The following is a 17,296-nucleotide window of genomic DNA, read 5'->3' on the forward strand; positions in this document are numbered from 1 at the left end:
CTTGACATGTATTTTTTTTACTTTCTTTTTTTCTTTTTGAACTTTCTATTCATATCTCTAGACAACATTAGAATGCTGCCGACAAGTAATGAAAGAAACAATAAAAGTAATTTGTCTAATGGGGCTGGTGATATAGCTAATACTTCGAAACCGGTAACAAAAAAACCCATGGACCCAAAATTACTTACAGAGGAGTATATCCTTGAACAAAGACGTCTCAGGGAACTACGTAAGGAAAAGATACGTCAACAGAAGGAAGCATTAGGTTTGATACCTCCTCCAGAGAAGGAGAAGTTTTTGAAACGATCAATGCTAGAAGTCTGCAAACACAAACCTGGGCTTCCGTCCATCAAGATCATGAGCTACAATATCTTAGCACAGACATTGATCCGAAGAGAAATATACCCTACAAATGGGAAAATATTGAAATGGTCTGTGAGGTCTCAAATACTATTAGACGAATTGAAACACTATAATGCCGATATCATGTGTTTGCAAGAAGTGGATAAAGTACAGTATGAAGGGTTCTGGGTTAGTCAGCTTGAAAAATTGGGATATTCTACTAGATTTTATCGTAACAATACCAAAAATCATGGCTGTGTCATAGTTTTCAGAGACAAGCTATTTACTTGTAAACATCAGTCGTTCATAAGATTAGACCAAGATTTGAATCAAGAAGCCAGTGAGAAGCTGTTACCACCAGCACGAATTGCAACTACAAACATTGCGTTCATGGCATATTTGGAGTTCACATCAACATTTATCAAAGAATACCCATGTTTAGAAGAAACCAATGGATTTATCATTGGTACGACTCATTTATTTTGGCATCCTTTTGGAACTTACGAACGAGCCAGACAAACATATATGCTTTTGTATAAATTCAGAGAGTTTCAGCGTGTATTGAGAATTATAGTAGGAAATTCTAAAAGATTTTACTCGTTCTTTACTGGTGATTTCAATTCTGAACCATTTGATGCACCGTATCGTGCTATTACTGCAAAACCAATCAAGTTTTCTGGTCGGTCCAGGAATGTTTTAGGGTGTTCGTTGGCATACACGTACTCAAAGGATAGAAGTTTGGATGAAGACGATATAGACACCGAAGAGTTAGAGCAAGAAAGAGACAACAACCCTCTGGACCCAGAACCAGAAACATTTGAAACAACACCGGAACAAGACAAACTCATAAATGATTTAGAAGAGGCACACAATGATTTAGATGTGAGAGCCATTTCATTATATTCGGTTGGATACAAACAAGCTCATCCCGAAAATGCAAATACAGCTGGACATAGAAACGAGCCTGCCTTTTCCAACTGGGTCGACAAATGGAACGGAATGTTAGATTACATTTTCTTATTGGTTCCATGGAACAAATCTGATGATCGCTCAAAGAGGATAGATATGCCAGAAGATTTAGCTGAACAATATAAAATCAAACTAACAAAGCTACTTAGATTGCCTACACCAGAAGAAATGGGGTCACCACCGTCAGGTCAACCTCGCATGCATCAGTACCCCTCAGATCATCTTAGTATTATGGCTGAAGTACAACTTGAATAAATATATTATCTTTGAAGCATCGTGTCTACCAAGTCCTCTAATGGACCGTAGTCTTTCCTGCTAATTAATTGAAATTCGTTGGCAAACAACACGTAGTGCTTCAAACTGGTGTTCAAATGACTTTGCAACCCCAACTCGCTTACTTCATGGAAATGATGGCAATATATATGTGCATAAATTCTAAACAATCTCTTGAATATAGTTTTCACTAATGTAGGAAATTGATGTGGGAATGGTGCACCGATTTTAGTTGGGAATATGTTATCGTTATCGAAAAAGTTCTGCACCCAATTCATCAAGTTTTCGATATACTCACAAGCAGGTAATGATACTGGTCTTTTCGGAGATTGAACAGTTCCATCCTGGTTTGTAGGAGCAGACTCTTGCCATAAGTATTCATATTCTTCGGTAGCGATCATTCGTGGACACGTAGCTGGTGAACAAAATTCAGTTATGGCACCGTAAAGCATATTTATTTGATTATAAAAATCCACCACATGTATAGCTAGCCACTCATTTACGTCTTCGTCTCGTGGTAACTTAACCGCTTGGATCAAGGCGTTATCTGATCCCAAAGTTTGTTCTGCATAGTTTCGAATATCTTTGTGAGATGACACAGGTTGGCCATTACCATTATTAAAATTTATAGTTTGATACGGGTTTTGCTCTGTTTGGTCAAGATGAGGACGTTGACTGTTGTCGAAGGGAGTTTGTGGTAGAACCGAGTTGCCTATCGGTTGAGGACTAGATATCGGAGATGATTGTTTTAATTTAAACCCACGAGTAGATCTCAAGGAATGAGTATTGAAATTCTGGAAAAGTGCCATATTCAAAATGGTAGTCAATAGTTTATAATGTATAAGACAAATGAATATTCAAGAATAAAATTATTTTCAAAATGGATGAAAAGTGTTTATAGTTTATATTTATCTAATAAAAAGACATGGAATTGGGTTCCGTGACAGAGCAAAAGAAAAAAAATATTGAGAGTGAAACAGTAGTAACAGATTTGATCTGTATTGTTGTTTTGTTTTCTGCTGTATTGGGACAACATTGCGGGCTACATGTTTGCACGACCTTTTCAATAGTCTTGACACTTATACACGATCTTTTTTTTTTTTCATATTCATATGGGCAAAGGAGAAGAAGGAGAGAGAAAGAGTAAAAAAAAAAGAAAGAAAAGATACAGAAAATATCACCTTACACAGTCTGTTCGTAGACGATATTCATATTTAAACTAAGCTTTTACTTAATTTATCTAATTATACCCAATTTGAAATGGAAGTAAGTCCAGTTAATCTACATAAAGAGGAAACAGAAGAAAACAAAGCCATTGTGCAACAAGATTCTGAAACCGCTGCTGAAACCGTAACCACTGCTTCGGATGAAAAGCATGAAGTTGAAGCCGGCGATGAAGTTAACCAAGAACCAGCAGTTGACAATGATGGAAATGACAAGGATAATCAGTCAGATGATAAACAGAATCAAGACGAGGCCGCTATTGATCCTGCACCTCAAGCCGATACTACTGATACCACTGAAAAGGACAGTGAAACCAAGACAGAACCGGAAGAAGTAAAAGAACCAGTAGAAAGCAAAGAACCAGAACAAGTTGCTGCTACCGATGAGCCCGATGTCAAGAAATCTACCAATGAAATTGTTCAGGAGCTATTTGCAGATGCAACTCCAACAGCTGACAATAAACTGTCAAGTCCCGGTAATCTTGAAAGCGAAGACTATGACCCAGAAAGTGCTTTTACTGATAGCAATATTGAGAAAGACTCTAAATTTAATGATAATTCTGAAATTCAAGAGAATAAAGACAATTCTGATTATGAACCTGAACTCAAAGAGGACGCAGAACGTAAATCACCAGCCACTGCAAGTATTTCTATAACAAAACCTCATGGACCAGCAGGATTACCTCCAAAACCTCCAGTCAATGCCACAGTCAAACCATCTACAGCAGCTATTACAGAAGAAAGTAGCTCTCAACAACGATTGAAAGATGCCTATGATGCTATTATAAATAGCCCTATTGGAAGAGACCCGGAATTTTTAAAGTTACCAGCAGAAGAGCAAGTAGACGCAATTAAAGATCAGTTACAAAAACTTGGAATTGACCTATCTTCTGGAAGCCACCCTATCAATTTTGATCAAGTGTATTCTTACAATAAGCCATTTAAAAACTTGAAAGACCCAATTCCTTTAGTTCCTATTGGTCAATTCTGTCGTAGACCAAATATTACTGCTCCAACGACTCCCGAAGAAGAACAGGAATATGCAGATTTTATCGAAAGAGAGAATTATTACTTGAATTTACAAAACTGGGACGAATTCCCAGATAAGCTGAGATTATTTATTGGTAATTTACCGGCAAACACCATTTCCAAACAAGATTTGTTTAGAATTTTTTCTAAATATGGTGAGGTTATTCAGATTGCAATCAAAGCAGGATATGGTTTTGCCCAATTTAGGACTGGAGAAGCATGTTTAGAGTGCATCAAAGGTGAAACTAATATTCCATTACATAACAAGATCTTGAGATTGGATGCCTCAAGACCACAAAAGTCAAGACGTCCAGGTCATCCTGAAATTAATAATCCAAACATGAGCGGACGTGGCAGAGAAAGAGTTAGAGACGAAAGTCAAGATCAAGATGAACAACCTAGCCATAAGAAGAGAAAGGGTAACATTGATTGTCAAGTTTATGTTACTGGGAAATCATCGGTTTTCTTCATAAGAAAAGTTAAAAAAGCCTTTGCAATGTCACAAGTGACCATAGATGTTGAAGATGTAACCCAAAGAAATATAAACGAGGTTTTGAGTGAAGCTGCATATTCAGGAGTATTGGCTGCCTGTGTGATCAAAGAACAAAAAGTCGATATCCAAACATTTGAAAGCACACCCGATGGAGGAATCAAATTCGATGAATATGCTGATGTGGAACCCGAAGAAGGTGCAGAAATAGTCTTAAAGGCCAAAGTTAAAAAATATGGTGATAGATTACCAGCTTATGTTCCTCAAGATACTAGTTACCATGATAATTCAAGAAGTCATCCTGCTGGCCCTGCTTACAATAGTGGTCCTCGTAGAGGAGGTGAGCGTAATAGGGGATCTAGAAGAGGTGATAGACATGGTGGTAGACGTGGTGGATATGGTGCGCCTAATAACGATTACGGTCATGGACGTGGCCGAGGTTCTAATCATAATTCTTGGAATCAACAACCCTATGGGTCCGTGCCGCCACCTCCGCAACAACAACCTTATGGCTCAGTACCACCGCCACCACCACAATCTTCATCATCACGACCACCACAATCTTATGGTCAACCGTATTACGGGAATCAACAACCTACTTATGGTTCACCTGTGCAACAACCAGCTATGAATCAATGGAATTCTCCTCCTCAACCTCCACAAAATCCAGCTGCCAATTTATTACAAGGGCTTAACCCAGCACAAATTCAAAGCATGATTCAATTACTTCAATCTCAGCAACAAGGAGGGCAGCCACCACAAGGGAATTACGGACAACCTCAAAGACCTGCCCCAAATAGCTATGGAGGTATGGGTTATAATAATAATAATAATTACGGATCAAATGCCCCATCAATGGCTCCGCAACCTCAGGGATCGAATGACAATAGTGCTAATCAAGTTCAAGCATTACTTGCTCAATTGCAATCCAATCAACAAGGCAATTCTTATGGACAGCCTTCTTCCCAAAATCAACAGGGCCAAGGTAGTTCTTTCTATGACACCTTGTCTAGGTTAGCCAAACAATAGGTGACTTGATTTAACCACATACGTGAATGTAGTTGTATAGGCTGTTTATATTTTTTTAGGTTTTTCATTTACAATATATATATCCCCTGAAAAAAAACCACGAAATCTACAATTCGACTAGGGTACAAGTGCAATTTTTATTACGCTATTTAATCAACTGTATCTTCAACTGAAGCAGACTGGTCTTCTTCTTGATTGGCAGTTTCATGTGCATATTCTTTTTTCAATTCTTCAAATTCCTTTTCATCTTCTATATAGCCACTGATACCGATAACACCACATTCATTGAAAATTTCCAATATTCTTTCAGCATCTTCAATTTTTAACTTGGCAAACTCCTTATTAACTTCATCAATAGATTCTGTTTTGATTGCATTCTGGAATTCTATTGGTAATTTAGTAGTGAATATTTCATATTCTTTGGTACCTTCTTGAGGAATATTAACCAGTAGTTCAGTATTATCATCTAAAGCCTTCAATTGAATCAATGCTTCTTCTTCTTCTTCTTCGCCCGTTCCTTCCTTATTTGCTGCATTTTGTTTTTGCTCTTCTTTGATGATCTCACATCTACCTTTAATGTGGTTGAATGTTTGGTTTACATCCTCTAAAAATGCATGTTTTGCTGGTGATGATTCTGCGGCAATCTTCGAGAAGAATAACTTGATAGCATTTATCACATTAGCTGGTGCTGCTTTACCGTTATCTGATAATTGGCCAACGTATTGTAATAATAATGATTGGTGGACAATATGTTTAGCTTCATCAGATTTGTTTTCCAATTGAAGGTCAAATGCCGTCATTATTAAAGCGTCTTTTTGTTGCTCAGTACATATTGAAGGATGTTTAATCAAGAATTCAGCTGCTTTTGAAAGATTGTCACTGGGTATTTTGGCAAATTCTTTAGTGGCAGGCAAGATTTCCAATTCATCCAAGATTTCTTTATCAGTGTTTTCTTCAACTGGTTTTGGCAGATTGATAGTTTCAGTTGTAGTAACAGTTGTCTTTTTAGCTTCTGGAGCTTTTGGTTTATCTTGATTTTCTTCTTTTTCCTCTGGTTTATCTTTATTTAAAAATGATCTATCAAACCCCGTATGCAAATCATCACTTACTATCAATTGAGCTTTCTGGTACAATAAATCATCCAATTTTATAGTCTGTTTAGACAAAACATCGTCGATCCTGTTTCTATGTTCTTTTAAGTATTCAATCAATTTGTCGCCATCGGTTTTTGTCTCTGGATGATCATCCTTGATTTGAACAAACAAATCTTCAATCATTTCATTATAGCAAGGAGTATTTTCAATCTCTTCTCTATCGAATTTCAAATCTTTCAATCCTTTTCTCAAGGTCAGACCCTTGTCTTTAATCAATTTATCATAATCGAATTTTTCTTGAGGATCAAATTCTGAATTCAACTTTGACATGACTTTTTCACTATCCAATAATTCAGTGGATGTTAACTTTTCCAACAAATAGTCGACCCTTTCGTTAAGCTTAGCATACATGGTCAATTGGATCAAAATACTCTTGATTTCAATGTTTCTTTGCATTCTTTTTTCATGAATATCACGTTGCTTCCATCTGATAAATGATTGTTTATCGACATTTGGATGAACTTCCACATCAGAATCATCAGAAATTTCTATCTTATCCCACTTGGAGTAATCTATTGGCATGATTGATCTTAATTACAATTTAGGTAGCCAATACAAGAAGAAATCAAGTGGGAAAGCTAAAAAAATTTGATCCTCGAAAACGGAGAAAAAAAAAATTGGTTCTGGCGAAATGTCTACTCTCAGCCTTCAGTTCTAGAAATTTCTAATGTCGCGGCCCCTGATTCTAAAAGTCATGTCGCAAGTATGGTTCTTCTTGTTCTTGATTCTACTACAAAACCATGTGTTTAGTATCATAAACTATTAGACCTAGTCTTTTTGACTGTTTATTGCTTAATGAATAAAACTATATAAATATGAATTTGGGGGTGAACTAAAGAAATAAATACAACTCAAGTCTATGCAGCACCATTTGGTCTCAAACCTGTGAAGAATGCTAAAGCGTAATCGGTGGATTCAAAAGTGATGGTTGTACCTTTGCTAAAGTAAAAAACATCACCTGGTTTGGCACTAACTTTTTTTCCAGTTTCATCAGTAAGGGTGAATTCACCTGATACTTCAACAATAATTTTCATTTCATCGCAATCATAAGTGTAAACTAATGGTTCGCCTTTTTCTTGTCTGTAGAAACCACATGAAATTTGTTTGTCTTTTGGAGCGTCACTGGTAAAAGTATCTTCTAAAAAAGAGTTGTTACCTGGAGATGGAATTTGAGCTGGTTTGACGTCTTTACCTTCAGCAGCTGGTTTGTATAATAATGGCATGGTGAAATAATGATAGTGTTAATGCAGGAATAGTTTGAATAAAGTGGTTTCTTGATATTGAATGATAAACAATATTTAAAAATTTATAAAAAAGAGGTATATAAATCTGGGACATGATCTCAGTATTTATATTATTCATGATTTATAGTTTCATAATTGAAATGGTTTGAAAACCCATCACTTACTTTAGATTGGTTGCAATATAAGTTTATCTATTAAGATACACACACTTATTTTTTTGTTGTTTCCTCCGCTATCACTCCTAATCATAAATGAACCGGGATACAGTTTCCTAATTAGGATGTGAGATCCCACATTCACATTTCGAAATTTCTAATCACTTACTATTATAGAATAACACTTGCTCTTCAATTAATACTTATTAAATTAAAAACCCCTATAAAATACAGACATTACTTCAACTATTTACAAATTAGCATTCCCATTTGGGATCCCCACCAAAAAAAAAAGCAGAAGACAGGAAATTGCCCTAATTTGGTTAAAGGATCCGTACCCATTACACACATATATAAATCAGTTTCATACTTCAACCATCGACCAATTGTAAACATGCATCAATACAGACATCTATATTCCCACGATTGATAAATATCACATCTTTTAAAATGTTAGTATCTAACGAAGGAAATATTTCAATTAATGTATCGTAGGCTTTCCGCATTTGTTCAGCATTAATTTCTTCTTCCCTTGGAGGTAATGGTTGATATTGAGCTGAAGGATCATTCTGGTCTTGAGATGGTGGTGGTGAATTTGGTGGTGGTTGAAATTCTTCAGGTTCAGATTCGGATAAATGTGGCAGTGGCGATAAAAAGTTGGTAATGGATTTTGTAAACATCTCTGCACTAGAAAACAATACCTTCGAAGGTGAAAGTCCATTTGGAGTATGGGACATATCTGGTTTTAAGTTTGTTTCACCAGTACCATCTGTCGGTGTTGTAGGTATTGTTGGAATTGGTTGTACTAATTTCAATTGTTGCACTTTCTGTTTCCTCTGGGCATCCCAGGCTTCCATATGGGCATCAAACTCAGCTTGACTGATTGTCAAATCTTCTGCAGTAATGTTTTGTATGAACTCAACTGCACCTTGAATCGAGGAAAGATAGTAGCTTGTTTCTCCATGTAATAACCACTCTTGTCCTCTGAAATTCTCAATATAGTGAATGTTACTAATCAAGTGGTCCGTTTTGGCTTTGAATATGACTAAAATCAATATTGGAATAAAGGAATCCGCGTTTGTTTCTTGTTTGCTTAACTTCAAATAACTGAATATAATCTTACATGCATTGAGAATACATATGATTTTATCTCGTGGTGCTCTGTAATTGTTGATTTTGTTTAGTTCAGTAATGGCATACTCAAGAAATGACTGGTCATTTTTCACAATTTTGTTTGCCAAATCATTCATATCGATATCCAAGTGGTTCCCATTGATCCAAGAAAACTTTTCCAATTGCAAAGCGAAAGACTCGTCCTTTTGCAAATCTAGTGTATAAGGTTCAGGGATGTAAGACAAGTTTTGTTTAACAACTTCTGGTGGGAAACACAAATCATGCAAACGATTCATGATCAACTTCTCTAATCCTTCACGAGAATTCTCCAAATCAATTTGATCCATAGACGCAAATGGTTCATACAATGTAAACTTCTCATTCATGAAAATCTTGAAATCCAGAATAATCTTTATTCTTTGATCAGATGTAAATGTGTGACCCTGTCTAATGAATGAACTTAAAAACGATCGAATGTATCTCACTATTGGATCTGCAGACTTTTTACGTAATTGAACTAAAAATGTTTGAAAATCAAATGGTTTATGCGATTGTTTGTTTTGCTCCGAAGAATCATTAATTTGGAATCTGTGTTTATGGGATTTATTTGCGTCAGAGGTTGATACATCTTCAGTGGGCACATCACTAGTTGTTTTAGATTCAGAATCTCCTACTTTTAAACTCAATTCTTCGACTCCAGATTGTTCTTTCTCAGACCCCGCAATATCAAGAAAGTTGCCCTTTGGTGTGCTGCTTTCAACTTGATTTACATTCGTGGACTCCGATTGTACCGGATCATCATGCAAATTGTTATTTTTACTTTTAGATGTTTCCCTGTCATCTAAATCAATTAAATTATCATCATTAACTGATTCCTCGTGCTTTTCGTGAACCTCTTTTTCTTCAGGTGGAATGTAAGGCTGAATTGTCATAAGTGCAGCAAATGAAGTAGTTCCACTATTTTTTTGTTCAGTCTGCTTAATAGATGGAGACAGAGTTATATCTTTAGTCGATGTTCCTTCTTTCTCTGACACCACTTCCTTTTCTTTATGTGACTCTTCATCGTCACCGTCATCATCCAGTACCATTTTTTCTAATTTATCTTCGTGTGAAACTTCATCATCCTCGTGTTTTTCTGTGATAGGGTGATGCTCTTCATGCTCTGGTTTAGTCTGTTCTTTATCATCTTTGTTGATATCGAATTTATCAAACAACCCAATTAAATCTGTTTTAGATGAGTCTGTAGAAGTATTAGAAGTATTGTTACCTATTAGTTCTCCATTATCAATAGTAACGACCGCAGGAACGACTCCTGTAGCTGATAATCTTGGAGACGACGATTTTGGCGGGGTCTTACTAGAATTGTTGGTGGATACAGAACTGTCAAAGTTACTTTTCAACAATATATTCAGTATGAAAGGTGGCGGTTTTGCTGTAGTTGGTTGTGGATTATCATTAGATGTCGAATTGCTGTTGCTTGTCGTATTAGTATTATTTGTTGATGTCGTGGGGGTCGACTTTGATATATTAAAATTAAATTGATTCTTGAATGACATTATGAAAAACTGTACCTTATATGAAAACTCTTAAACAGAATGGGTGGAATTGATGTTATTCTTTCACTCTTTGTCTAATAATGCAGTTATATATATTAGATAATTGATTTGATGTTTCCAGGGATAGTTATCAATTTTGGTAGAAGTCAATTTTGTCTCATAAATTTTTTTTTCTCCTGTCTTTGATTATTCGCACTGTGGTTTCATCACTTTGACTAGCCACGGAAAAATATTGTGTATGATCAAATTTACGAATTTATGTAATCACCGCCAATACTTGGGTTCATTCAGTCGGTATCGCTCTTATCACAGGAAACAACTTCTTACTCGGATTAACCAAAGCTATACAGAGGATAGCTCGGGTGCATTTACTGTTCATAAATAGAAATAACATGTATTATATATCCCCCTAGATAAAATCTTGTACAGAACCTCTAAACGTTTTCTATAATTGTTTCCTTGCAAAAAATCATTTGGTAACCCTGGCCTTGGCATCTAAAGTATTTCTTCAGATGTCTGTACACCATTATCTTTTTTGGCATTATTAGTATTTCCCTGTTGCCTTGGATCATCTTCATTATCATCATCCTCAATTATAAAATTATCAGCATCAAAATCAGCCGAGTTTAATTCGATTTCATTACTCCCCAATTCCAAGTCATCTTCAAAATTTCCAAATACCATAACATCATCGGCTGCTATACCTCTTGAATGATAGCTTGCCAACTTTTGTTGCATTTTGGCATAAATCAAATAGGCAGCTAAAGTTGCAGCAGTTCCAGTAATCACGATACTGATAATATCCACAATTTTTGTTCCTCCACTTGATTTGTCGTCACCAATTTGTTTCAATTTACTACCAACAAACAAATGAATCAAAATTTTGGGCGATGTAATCAATGTAGCCAAAAAATAGGTGAGTAATGGTAATTCTGGAATAGCAGCCAATGCACCATTTGATAACGAGTAAGGTAAAGGGCACAATCTGATCAAAATTAATAGAAATAACGAATTGCCTTCTCCTAAAATTTCTGCAAATGCTCTGAATGTGTCGTTGTGATTCATCAATTTAACAGCTTGATTATGGAGAACATAACGGTATACTATAAATGAACAAGTTGAACCCAAAACGGAGGCACTTGCTATCAATGGCCAACCTTGTGGGCACCCATATATCATCCCTGTTAAAAACGACAATGCAGAAAACCCAATCAATGGGGGGAACCCAACCATAAATACTAAGGCAAATATTATCAATGACCCATATTTCAAATTATGCCATTCGTCAGACAAATATATGAGGAATCGAATAATATGTATATGAAAAATAACCATCAACACCGATATGACACCAATCACAACAAGAGCACCACCCAATAGTATTTGCTTAATGGTTGATTGTTCCAAGTACCATGTTCGAGCTTGTTGGATAATGTCTGATACTGCGGCAAGTTTGGTAGTTAAGACATTTCTTAAGGTAGAAAAGGATGAGTCTTGATTATAATTGTACCGATACTCACGATCAGAAGATGTCGGGAGTTGTGGCATAGTTGGTTGGTGTAATTGTGGAGGGCGTGGCAATGTAAATTATTTAAATTAAAACAAGTTGCTACTTTAGATTAGACTTTATCAACAGCTTTCTTTTTCTACATATATTTTTTTTTTTGACTTTCTCCTGCGGGTATTATTGACAAGAAGAGTAGACAAAAAATAAAAAGGACAACAACATTACGAAAGAGAGACATTGTAATCAGAAAAGTCGGTTGTAAATCCCCAAATTAAACAATTAATTGTATTGAACTGAATGGAATTGAGCAGTTTTCTGGCCAGTTAATTATTAATCTGCGGTCGTCAACATTATTCAACTATTACAATCAAACACACGTATATCTTCTATCTATTTATACTTTTATGGGACCACCCAGCTCAACCTCGTCTGACTCACCATCCATAACCACTGCCACTACACCACCATCGTCATTGTGTGATTGGTGCTTATCTTTGGCTTGCAACACTTGTATCACTACAACAACACCAATACTGGCGATTGCGGTTGCAAGCAATGCCCAACAACCTTTTTTGAACTCAGGGGCTGTATCGGCACCATAAAACAATATTGACCACCAAGCATTAACTGCATTACTAAACATATTCATTGATGCTAAAACAATGGCCCGCTCTTGCAAATCATTAATACATACAATATTAGCCCAACTGAAGAAAACGGTTTGACCAGCAAACGAAACAGCACTCAAATATTGGGAAACAAAAACAGCAACTGTGTTGTTTGGCTTGGCAGCAAATACGGCTGCTGCAATAGTTGTGAATATTCCAATTATTATACCCATGTGCCAATGATGTCTCCCTTTGCCGAAAGCATGAATGTATAATGCCAGGATTATAGTGGCTACTACACCAACAGCATATTGTCCCATTGGATAATGGTTTCTTTGTTCAACACTGTAATTGTAGTACTTTAACCACAACGGCATAAGTGAGTTTGTCACAAATGATTCATTCTCACCACCTAACACCCAAAGGAAGGAAAACAAATACCAATGCCAATTTCTGAAAACTCGATTACAAATCGACACCCAATTCCAATCGCTATTAGCTTTATCTTTGGAGCTTAGTTTCTTTTCAAGTGCTAATTGATGTTCCTCATTCGTCATATAAAATGGTTTGGAAATTTGTGGTTCATCCGGGAAGCAGAAGAATCCAAAAATGACAATAGGGATGGTAATTAAAAAGTCTATGATAAATAACCACCTCCAGCCACGGATTCCATTATAGTCTTCCATATTTTTATAAATTGCTGCTTGAAGTACTCCAGAAAACAACGACCCAAGCAATCCAGAACTCGTAAACACAGCAGTACGCATGGGTAATAATTCTTCGTCGTAATAAGTACCCAAAATCAAATGAGTACCAGCAAAAGTTACTGCCTTAAACATGGCTTCAAAGAATCTGATAACACAAAGTTGTTTGAATGAGTGAACTTTATACATGGATAATGTCAATACTGCCCAGCAAAACCCACAGATTGAGATCCAGTATCTTGGTCTAACTTTGAGCAAGATTAAATTATGGGGCACCATAGCAACAATGTACCCAACGTAAAAGCAAGTGTTAATGATGTTTAATTCATTACCCTTCATTTGTAAGTCTTCTTGCATCCCAGATACATAGGCGTTGGCCAAATTTGCCCGATCAAGATAATTTGCCCAATACAATAAACAAACGTAACTAAGAACAAAGGCATCAAGTTTGAATAAATAACTTCTTGCAACTGGATTGTCTGGTGGTTGACCCCACACTATTCGACGCAATGTCCTTAATGGTTGCAATGCCTTGTTCATTATGAAATTTGGTTCTAAGTGTCTATTATTTATTCTAATTCTTCTATTCTTTTAAGGTCCGATAAAGTACTATTGCTGTCTCATGAAGTAGTAGAAAAAAAAGTAGTAATAAAATTAGGCCGTAGCAATTAAAATTTGAGTTCAAAGATTGTTGAGTTTATATATAGTCATCGACAAAAGTGAGATATTGGGTCTTCCCTTATCAGATGTTTGAGTGATAGTTAGATGAGATTAGAGAAAGAAATGAACGGAAGAATTTTTTTCAACATGTATCTCCACATCTCAGATTGCACATTGCTATACGCTCGTTTAGAAACCAGATCTTCACCAGCACAGAGATAGTTCAACAACTACATTCAACAGCTTCCTTTGATAATCTTATCTTTTTGAAATCTCTCCTGAAATAAGAAAAAAAGGATAAATTACCGACATGAATTCCCCAATTAGACATTAGCCGCATTTGATAAGTACAATAGTACATACAATAATATATCATTTTCTTTGTTTGTAAAGCTCCTTATAATTCGTTTATCTTTCAACATTGTATACAATTGATACCTTCATTTCCAGTAATAGATTCCGTGTCTCACCTTTTACCAACATCCGATCTCGTTTATTGTTCTACTGTAATAGTTCTTAATTTTTATGTCCCTGTGACTTGACGTAATTTCAAGGAAGCCCATATCCTTATTTGTTATCTTTATCTCAGAAGTTATCATTATTAGGTTGAAAAAAAATATGGATCGTCTTAATTTGATATTTCCTAGACCCGAAATATTGTCAGTCAGAATAAGCTCTCCAACTGGCATTACGAAAGGAGACTGGAAATTGGCATTTACGTTTTCATCTCTATACACATTTATTCTCATTTTCATGATCCTGTTAATGGGTCTTTTTGTTTGAGTAATTGTAAATTCATTTCAAATTCTATTTAATCGTACAAACTTTAATCAGTATAGTTAATTAACTCTGAAATGATCTTCATCATAGCAATTACTTTTTCCTCTTCGAATCTTCTTGCAACCAATTGTAAAGCAACAGCACCACCGTGACTTTCTTCAGGATCATAGTCTTTCCAGACTTGGACATCAATTTCATTGTAATTTCCAGGAGCTTCATCACCAACATCCACAGTTTTATCGACCCTGGTCACCGGGAACACACCAACAGTATAATCAAGAGCATTAAATGGGGATGTGTAGCCAACATATGTGGGGAATTTCCCTAACGGATTGCCAGCAAATGGAGTTGCAGGCATGATAATAGCATCAATTGGCTTCCCATTGGTAGTAATATCAGCAGTGGAATTCCATCGTTTAAGATATTTATCAATCAAAACTGTTCTTTCACGTTGTAATTGCCATAACTGAGACACGGGAATATCTTTACTGGTTCCATAGTTTTCCATATATGGGAAAAACGGCTCATTTACCACAGTAGTTTCCTCCAAAACGTGGTGACCCCCATCACTAACGAAAAACTGACCAATGATTTCTGATAACCGAACATGATCTTGAGGATCCCATTCAATTAAATGATGACCATCTTTTTTCAATGCTTCAGTAACAATTTCCATTCCACGACGTATTGGAGGAGTTGGTCGAACAAACCCATCATCCATTAATATGGCAATATTCAATTTTGGAGATGCTTGTGACGAAGCACTGTTGCCATTGACTTTTTCTCTATCAATAGAGTCATTGCCAAACTCAACTTGTCGCCAAGGAATCTCGATACATTTAGCATCACTCAACCAGGGTTTAGCATCGATTATTGTCTTGCAGTAAAACTCTAAATCATCAAGGCTATTACTAATTGGACCATTTACACTATTGACTGACTCTAACCCTGGTAAACCTGAACGAGTCCCAAATGTAGGAAATCTACCGAATGAAGGTTTGATAGCATACAAGTTTTGGAAAGATGCCGGGATACGAATAGACCCACCAATATCCAGCCCAATACCAATTGGTGAGCCTTTTAATTTAATTAATGCTGATTCACCACCCAGTGAACCACCACAACTTAATAATCGATTCATTGGATTTACGGTACTGCCCCAAACATGATTTGTGGTTTCAGGCATCATCATAGCCACAGGGACATTTGTTTTCACATATAATATTGCACCTAATTGGCGGAGCATTTCTACTAATGTAGAATCATACTCAACTTGTTGTGGATTAAAACAAAAATTTACCATACCCAAAGTAGTACCATGGCCCTTAACATTGAAATTGTCTTTTAATGAAATAGGTAAACCGTGAAAGGGACCAGCAAGTTTACCGCCACCAGGTGAAACCAATTGATAGTGGTCTAACTCTTTTGCTCTCTTGATTGCTTCGTCAAAAAAAATTTCTGTCAAACAATTAGTCAATTGATGGGCAATTGAGGCACGATGACAAAATGCTAATGTGACTTCTAAAGATGTCCAAGTTTGTGATTTAATATTATTGACAATGTCAACTGCTTTCGATTCAGTTATAATTATTTCCTCTGGAGTTAAATGGTTTGTCTTTTTAATCCAGTTTAAAACATCAGTAACTTCATCATCGGGCAATTCGTGTTGTGGAATCAACCATTCAGGATTAAACTTATCGTCACGAATAGATTTTTTCTTAGCTGCAATATCTTTATAAACTGGGTGTTGGTGTGTTATAGTCATAATTGAAAGTAGTAGTCAGTGGTTTCAAAAAATAGTTAATATAAAGTTGATAGTTATTCAATTGAGGGATTTATATATAAAGATTTGATCCTTAGAGAGGGATTCTAAAATATTGTACTTAATGATACTTCAATAATCAAGAGTCTAACTTCAAGTTTCACTATGATTAAGGATTAAACAATACATTTGTGTACCATTTGACATTGTTTAAAAATGACAAAACACAGTATTAGTTAAAGATAACGGGGTTGCTAGGAAGATAATAGCGGAATTGATTCCCTCTCAAGTTCAATTAATAAAAAAAAATATTCCCCCAATCGTGTAAAAGCTTATCTCGGTTTTATCTTTCTCCAAGCAAAAAAAAATTGTGGGGGAATTTTTGTATACTCTCAACTCTCCCCCTACTTCGTCTAGGTCACCAAACTTTTGATAAAATAGATAACACTACTGTGGATAGAAGAGATAAAATAAGATATATGGTATAAAAAGCGGAGTGCTCTGTCCGATACCTACAGTACTCAAGAAGATTTTTGAATAGAGTTTCCTCTTTTGGATTTGATCTACAAATTGTGGATGATAACTTGACATTTAGTCAGATAAGTTTGCCAACAGAACCTTAAAAACAAAATTTGTAGAAGATACTACATGTCACAAGACTCGTAACCCAAAAGTTGGACTTGGAAGGGTACCACGTC

General features: G+C 35.9%; 9 protein-coding genes across 9 annotated transcripts; 2 read left to right on the forward strand and 7 right to left on the reverse strand. All coding sequences in view use genetic code 12, as the record gives it.

The window, feature by feature from the left end:
• Positions 1-72: 72 nt before the first annotated feature.
• CAALFM_C602580WA (RNA exonuclease) lies at positions 73-1,566 on the forward strand (the record flags this gene model as incomplete). The annotated part of the gene is made up of 1 exon (XM_713999.2): positions 73-1,566. The coding sequence occupies one exon, from the start codon at positions 73-75 to the stop codon at positions 1,564-1,566; it is 1,494 nt and encodes a 497-aa protein (XP_719092.2).
• Positions 1,567-1,571: 5 nt separating this feature from the next.
• Positions 1,572-2,393, reverse strand: MOB1 (Mob1p; the record flags this gene model as incomplete). The annotated part of the gene is made up of 1 exon (XM_714000.1): positions 1,572-2,393. One exon carries the CDS (start codon positions 2,391-2,393, stop codon positions 1,572-1,574), a length of 822 nt encoding a protein of 273 aa, XP_719093.1.
• Positions 2,394-2,844: 451 nt separating this feature from the next.
• On the forward strand, positions 2,845-5,355 carry NAB3 (Nab3p; the record flags this gene model as incomplete). The annotated part of the gene is made up of 1 exon (XM_714001.1): positions 2,845-5,355. One exon carries the CDS (start codon positions 2,845-2,847, stop codon positions 5,353-5,355), a length of 2,511 nt encoding a protein of 836 aa, XP_719094.1.
• Positions 5,356-5,504: 149 nt separating this feature from the next.
• On the reverse strand, positions 5,505-7,031 carry CDC37 (Cdc37p; the record flags this gene model as incomplete). Its single annotated transcript, XM_714002.1, has 1 exon — positions 5,505-7,031. The coding sequence occupies one exon, from the start codon at positions 7,029-7,031 to the stop codon at positions 5,505-5,507; it is 1,527 nt and encodes a 508-aa protein (XP_719095.1).
• Positions 7,032-7,366: 335 nt separating this feature from the next.
• On the reverse strand, positions 7,367-7,732 carry CAALFM_C602620CA (uncharacterized protein; the record flags this gene model as incomplete). Its single annotated transcript, XM_714003.2, has 1 exon — positions 7,367-7,732. One exon carries the CDS (start codon positions 7,730-7,732, stop codon positions 7,367-7,369), a length of 366 nt encoding a protein of 121 aa, XP_719096.2.
• A 547-nt stretch (positions 7,733-8,279) lies between these two features.
• Positions 8,280-10,577, reverse strand: CAALFM_C602630CA (guanine nucleotide exchange factor; the record flags this gene model as incomplete). Its single annotated transcript, XM_714004.2, has 1 exon — positions 8,280-10,577. One exon carries the CDS (start codon positions 10,575-10,577, stop codon positions 8,280-8,282), a length of 2,298 nt encoding a protein of 765 aa, XP_719097.2.
• Positions 10,578-11,072: 495 nt separating this feature from the next.
• On the reverse strand, positions 11,073-12,125 carry CAALFM_C602640CA (uncharacterized protein; the record flags this gene model as incomplete). Its single annotated transcript, XM_714005.2, has 1 exon — positions 11,073-12,125. The coding sequence occupies one exon, from the start codon at positions 12,123-12,125 to the stop codon at positions 11,073-11,075; it is 1,053 nt and encodes a 350-aa protein (XP_719098.2).
• Positions 12,126-12,478: 353 nt separating this feature from the next.
• CAALFM_C602650CA (uncharacterized protein) lies at positions 12,479-13,936 on the reverse strand (the record flags this gene model as incomplete). Its single annotated transcript, XM_714006.2, has 1 exon — positions 12,479-13,936. One exon carries the CDS (start codon positions 13,934-13,936, stop codon positions 12,479-12,481), a length of 1,458 nt encoding a protein of 485 aa, XP_719099.2.
• Positions 13,937-14,882: 946 nt separating this feature from the next.
• CAALFM_C602660CA (putative amidase) lies at positions 14,883-16,601 on the reverse strand (the record flags this gene model as incomplete). The annotated part of the gene is made up of 1 exon (XM_714007.2): positions 14,883-16,601. The coding sequence occupies one exon, from the start codon at positions 16,599-16,601 to the stop codon at positions 14,883-14,885; it is 1,719 nt and encodes a 572-aa protein (XP_719100.2).
• Between the last annotated feature and the right edge of the window lie 695 nt (positions 16,602-17,296).

Source organism: Candida albicans, chromosome 6, assembly GCF_000182965.3.
Source record: "Candida albicans SC5314 chromosome 6, complete sequence".
NCBI classification, from domain to species: Eukaryota; Fungi; Ascomycota; class Pichiomycetes; order Serinales; family Debaryomycetaceae; genus Candida; species Candida albicans.